At 40.4% G+C, this 5672-nt stretch overlaps 1 protein-coding gene across 3 annotated transcripts; it reads left to right on the top strand.

Moving 5' to 3' along the window:
* The first annotated feature begins 651 nt into the window (after positions 1-651).
* serbp1a (SERPINE1 mRNA binding protein 1a) lies at positions 652-5365 on the top strand. 3 transcript variants are annotated; one of them, XM_065272742.2, is made up of 8 exons: positions 652-1016; positions 2209-2392; positions 2618-2764; positions 2849-2920; positions 3062-3136; positions 3399-3570; positions 3966-4160; positions 4309-5365. In XM_065272742.2, exons 1-8 carry the CDS (start codon positions 761-763, stop codon positions 4366-4368), a joined length of 1161 nt encoding a protein of 386 aa, XP_065128814.1. In that variant the 5' UTR covers positions 652-760; the 3' UTR covers positions 4369-5365. The 3 variants fall into 3 exon arrangements, with proteins under 3 accessions (XP_065128814.1, XP_065128815.1, XP_065121012.2); XM_065272743.2 differs by having other exon boundaries at positions 653-1016; positions 2852-2920; XM_065264940.2 differs by having other exon boundaries at positions 735-1016; positions 2621-2764.
* Positions 5366-5672: the final 307 nt, after the last annotated feature.

Here is a 5672-nt window from a genome sequence, read left to right as displayed (position 1 = left end):
CCAAACATTCTTCCTGTGTGTTTATTCGAACAAAGAAATTTATAGAGGTTTGTAACAACATGAGTGTAAGAAAATGATGACAGAATTTTCATTTTCAGGTGAACAATCCCTTTAAAGTGGTAAAATAAGAATTATATCAATATTGTCTAATTATGTGATCTCTCTGGACTCTGGAGTAGTTTTAAGTAGCAACAGTCAGCAAAGTACCGTAACACAAAGGGTATCTTTAACTTTTAAATATTTTAACTAACAAATGTAGTTTGTTGTTTGACCTGTGACTGTGAAAATTGTTCTCAATAACTGCAAGGCTGAGCATCCCTTTGAGGGTTAGGTTTTAATTTATTAATTTAGGTAGGCTATTATATAGCTCAACTCCCAAGAGAACCCTAGCTTTGCAACTTATAAATAACTTGTAACACATTTTAGTCACAGAGACAGGCTGTCCTGTTACACTTGATAGGGTTGTTCCAGCACTTCAGTTATTTTGAGCTGTTTAGAGTAAGCCTACATGCTTTTCAGTCATGGAGTCATATAACTATGTGTGTGTATGTAATGTAACAGACACTGACAAATGTTTAAAACTGCCCGAGTCAAGTTGTGTGACTACATGTCCCATGCGCCTTTGCGCTCCGAGTCCCGGATGTCAATCGCGCCGGAAGAGAAGCGCGAGTCTTTCCCAGCCATCTTGTGGCAACTAGCAGCGAAGTGCTCGCCCAAGCCCCGTAGAATCGGAGGAGAATCCTGCTGAAAGGGCGCCATCATGCCCGGACATCTGCAAGAAACTTTTGGCTGCGTCGTAACCAATCGGTTCGACCAGTTATTGGATGATGAAGAGGATCCGTTTGAGCTGTTAAAGCAGGCAGAAAATAAGAAGAAGGACCCGGCCGTTCCCGGTGCCGCCAAGACCGCCGCACAGGCTACAAAGCAGGCCAAAAAGGAGTCACAGAAAGACAGAAAAATCGTACAAACAGAGAAGAAGGAAGAGACGCCAGCTCCCGTCCCTCTCAAGAAAGAAGGTAAATGCTGCTTGAAACAGACTCGTTATTTATACTCACTCTACCTCAGCTATCAGTCTGCAAAATGCACTGCTAACATGAGGTCACGCACATCACTATTGTTAGCCGACTGCCTGACAACTCAACAACTTTTATCTTTTTGCGCAAAATGCGTATTATATACATACTTGGTTTGCAAGTGACGCACGTAGTTGAACCTGTTGCTGTGTAATTGTGTTGTAGATATGCACGATGAAGGCCCAATGTGTTACGATCGTTAATTAGCATGCGATTGTCAAATGTCGGGGCAGTCGAGTCTAATGCCTGCTTAAAATACACGCTTTTAGTTCCAGTAGATTGTGTACGGACAGGTTTTGAAAGCGTGGTCCACTATCACGAGGAATTTTAAGAGCACGATTTGTGAGGACACAGAAAGCACGCTGCTTAGAGCTCGTGCAGTAACAGCGCCAACCTCGTGTCTGAACAAACAGACTAGAGGGGTTGTCCGTATCGGACATGTCACGTATAGTAAATCACCTTATTCTAATTTCGACATAATAATATTTTTCTTTACTTTAATTGCAACTTCTTACTGAAGTATTAGCACCGCTTTAACTTTAATGTCTGCTGTAATACTTAAAGTTCAATCTAGCAATCCTCTTAAACGTTGCAAATGTCGAAGGGAATGTCGAAACTGAAAGTTTTCGGATGTCCATCGCCCTGTTAAAATGATCTGTATGAAGTACTAGACAGCGGGCTCACGAACAGGCGCGACATCTTGCGCGCGATCAGCTGTTGGGGTGCGCGAAAAGAGTCTATTTCGGTAAGCGGAAGGTGGGATCTGTCAATCACTGGAGGACCAAACTATTATTATTAAGACCCACAATGTGGAGTTATGGCTTTGCTTGTAACTAAGTTTAAAAATAACAAATTGTCTCCACGACAAGTATTTTATTGATGTCGAGCTAATTAAACCTTACCCTTTATCTTTCTTTACACAATGTCTCCCCTTCAGGGCGTTTTGGTCTTGCCCATAATTAAAGTTAAGCCTTTCTTAACTTTATCATGACTTGTTCTGCTCGGTTGACCACAATACTTACATGCAATTATAAAATGACTCGAACCCTTTTTTTTTTTTTTTTATATATTTGTGTTTTTTAATTGTTACAGCATAAAGTAACGTAATTTATCTATTGTTGTGTCTGTTTTTAAGGTATGAGAAAAATGGGCCGCAGGCCGGAGCAGCCGGGTCAAACAGGGTCCCAACAGCAGGGGGGTCAGGGGGAGGCTCGTCCCCCAGCAGAAAGGCGGCCTGACAGGAGGCCACCACGTGAGCGACGCTTTGACAAACCTGCTGATGACAAACCTGCTGAGGGTGGAGAATTTTCTGTAGAGAAGTGAGTCAATTGACCTGTCAAAATACACAAAGTTGAATGTTGATGTTATCAGGTGTATTATATGCAGACATTTAAATGCGATTTAAATTATTTTCAATGTTTTTATCTAAAAGGGTCTTAAGTGTAGTGGTTTTGTATTTAAATCATAAAAAGTATTTTATGTTGTTATGTTAAATTAACTTTTTTGTTATCTAGATCATGTCTAATTATTTGATCTTCCCATAGCAGGGGTGCTGGTGGTGACCGGCCGTTCCGGGGCCGTGGAGGTGCCAGAGGAGGGCGAGGAGGCCGAGGTAGAGGTATCGGCAGGAATGACGGCTTTGACTCACGTGGCAAACGCGAGTTTGACAGACACAGCGGAAGCGACCGGTCGTGAGTCATTTGCATCCATTTATTGCCTTCTAATAGACCTCTGTTGTGACATATATCAAAGCTAAGTGTTAATTTTTGTTTCAGCAGCCTAAAACCAGAAGAAAAGCGTGGAGGGAGTGGATCTCATAACTGGGGCACTGTTAAGGATGAGTTGAGGTGAATAGAACAATGGACATCTTGCATGTCTAATATATTACTGCTTGCTGAAACAAAAATGCATTTGGTTTGCATACCCAAGTCAAGTGTTAAAACCTGTTTTTCCCCTTAAAATTAAAGGCTTTTTTTCTGTAATTGCAGCGAGCTTGACCAATCAAATGTCACCGAGGATAACCCTGAGGGAGAGGAGCACCCACCTGCTGATTCGGAGAACAAGTGTGTACACTTCAGCTTTAATTAGCACAACACAGCTGAGTCATTGCTTACCATTTGTTTCCTGTGACCACCTGTTATCAGAAATAGTTTTAGATTGATTTACGGACATTTTCACACATTTTTGGCTTTTTCCAGTTTATGTTTCCAGTAGTGGTACATGAGAACAGCTTTGTTCCTAATCATCTAATTGGAATTCCTTCTGGATAAAACTATCTGGAACAAGGGTTTGTTGCTCTAACTCCCAGATGTGATGTTCTCACAGGGAAAATGAAGCTGAGGAGGTTAAAGAGGAAGGTGCCAAGGAGATGACTCTGGATGAATGGAAAGCCCAGCAGGACAAAGAGAGAGCCAAGGTGGAATTCAACATCCGCAAGGCCAATGAAGGAGCTGACTGGAATAAAGGATACGTTCTGCATAAATCCAAGGCTGATGATGTACGTAAAACAACAGCGTTTGTGTCCATAAAATGATGGTGCTTTAACTGATTTATTGTTTTAGGGTCATTAAAGGGGAAGTATCATGAAAATCCAACTTTTGCCATGTTTAAGTGCTAAAATTGGGTCACCAATGGTTCTGTCAACCTAGAAAATGTAAAAAAAAATAAGATCAATCCAGTAATTTTGTTGTGGTAAACCATTCTCTGCAAACTTGTGAAAGAAATAGGTAATTGAATTTTGGCTCCCTTGTGATGTCATAAGGGGATAAAACCTGCATCCAACCCACAACACCGTCATTTAGTGCAGAGATCAGCTCATTTGCATTTAAAAGGACAAAGCTATAATACCTTTATAGTAATTTTTCATGTTTGTGTTCTCTCTTCTTTTTGCAGCCATCTGCTATTGATGAATCTGGGGATCACCACTTCCGCAAGCCTGCTAATGACATCACATCTCAGCTGGAGATTAACTTCGGTGACCTTGGCCGCCCAGGGCGTGGACGTGGAGGGCCACGAGGTGGCAGAGGAAGTCGCGGCGGCGGCGCCACTGGTGCTCCTAGACCACCTCGTGAACGCAGGCCAGACAAGGTAAAATCCCTTTACAGTACTGTTGAATTATTGCAGGTAATTATAGAAAACTGCATCAGAAAATGCAAATCATGCATCTTTAAAAGCAACATTCAGTGTAATCCAACCTCTATGACGACTCATGTTTTTTTATTTTTGCTTTTTCTAGGCAGGTGGAGTATCTGTCCCTAATGTGGATGACCCAGAGGCTTTTCCAGCCCTGGCTTAAGCTGCTCCGGTGGTGCTTAATTCACCCAGGAGGGTCGCTCCTCCCTGGGCCCTTGTCTACGAGGCTTGCATGTTAACGGATCCTTCAGCAGATGAAATGATGGAAGACTGTCATCCATGCCATTTATCCTTGAGGACTGAATTTTACCATTTTAGAAAAAAGGTGGAAACATTTAAAAAAAAAAAATGAAAAGAAAGGACTTCTTGCTATTCTGAAGCAAATTATTGGTTGAGGTTTTGTATTTAGAAACAAGGTAGCAGGGATGTTTTCATACAGTGTTTCTTTAGTTGTTTTTCTTTTTCTTTTCAGAATTTGCGCATTGTTAATGGATACTTTTTGTACTGCTGCTTGAAAATATGCATTTCCAAAAATAAGTGTGAAAAGCCCACCGGGTTATTTTATGGTGCCCCTAAGCTTGCTTGCTTTTTACACGAATGCCTCAACAAGGCGGCCCATTTCAGGAATTGTTAACAAGAGCATACAATCTTATCAGTTTATTTCATTAAATCACTAAGAGAGATTAACAGCAGTTTTGTGTTGAAGGCCACCGTTTCCCGAAAGCATGCCTTTAAGCAGCATTGAATTGGATTGTACAATTTATGATTCATACCATAATGCTAAGGTTTTGTTCAAATGATTCAGTTGCACTTGCCACAAAACATGTATTTTTTTTTTTTCAAATGACCACTGTAAAGTTTAATATGCCATCTTTTGAGATCATTGACTCCGGAAACTCAGGATAGCAAACATTAAATTAGCATATAAACAAGCAAGTTTACACATCACACTCCTGTTTACTTAAATAAATGTGAGCCAGGTTATAAATAAATTGTCATTTTCTTTTTACCCTTGCTTATTATGGTAGCACTACTGCTGTTTTGATTGAAAGAAACACCTTCTTGTTCAGTTTGATTAACTGAGTGCTATGATAATGTGTGAATTCCAACCCTGCTATTGGACCTCGGTCAATAATTAAAAGATGGTCGATTCATACCAAGCTGTTGTGTGGACTTTTAACTTTAAAGATGGACTGTTTGTTTTTTACTTATGTTGGGTTGTTTTAACCCATGGTTGGGTCATATACACTAGTCAACATTTAAAGTGGATAGAAAAACGACCTGTTCAAAATTTGAAGTATGCAAGGTTTTGATGCACTTAAAATGTTGACTAGTGTATAATGTTTATGGTTGGGTCATGTGCATGTTCTACTTATCCCAATGGTTTTTCCACTTTTGACTTAAGCATGTGTTGAAAAATAATCCAGCATTATTTATGCATTTGTATATGCACATAATTTAGTTCTG

This window comes from Paramisgurnus dabryanus, chromosome 7 (assembly GCF_030506205.2).
Source record: "Paramisgurnus dabryanus chromosome 7, PD_genome_1.1, whole genome shotgun sequence".
In the NCBI taxonomy this organism is placed as follows: Eukaryota; Metazoa; Chordata; class Actinopteri; order Cypriniformes; family Cobitidae; genus Paramisgurnus; species Paramisgurnus dabryanus.
The sequence above is the reverse complement of the archived record's forward strand: the minus strand, read 5'-3'. Positions and strand labels throughout refer to the sequence as shown.

Excerpts from the sequence above, each read along its gene's own strand:
- serbp1a (XM_065272742.2), top strand. The coding sequence starts at position 761 with ATGCCCGGACATCTGCAAGAAACTTTTGGCTGCGTCGTAACCAATCGG. Across the intron at positions 1,017-2,208 it reads CGTCCCTCTCAAGAAAGAAG|GTATGAGAAAAATGGGCCGC; the intron begins GTAAATGCTGCT and ends TCTGTTTTTAAG. Across the intron at positions 3,571-3,965 it reads ATAAATCCAAGGCTGATGAT|CCATCTGCTATTGATGAATC; the intron begins GTACGTAAAACA and ends TTCTTTTTGCAG.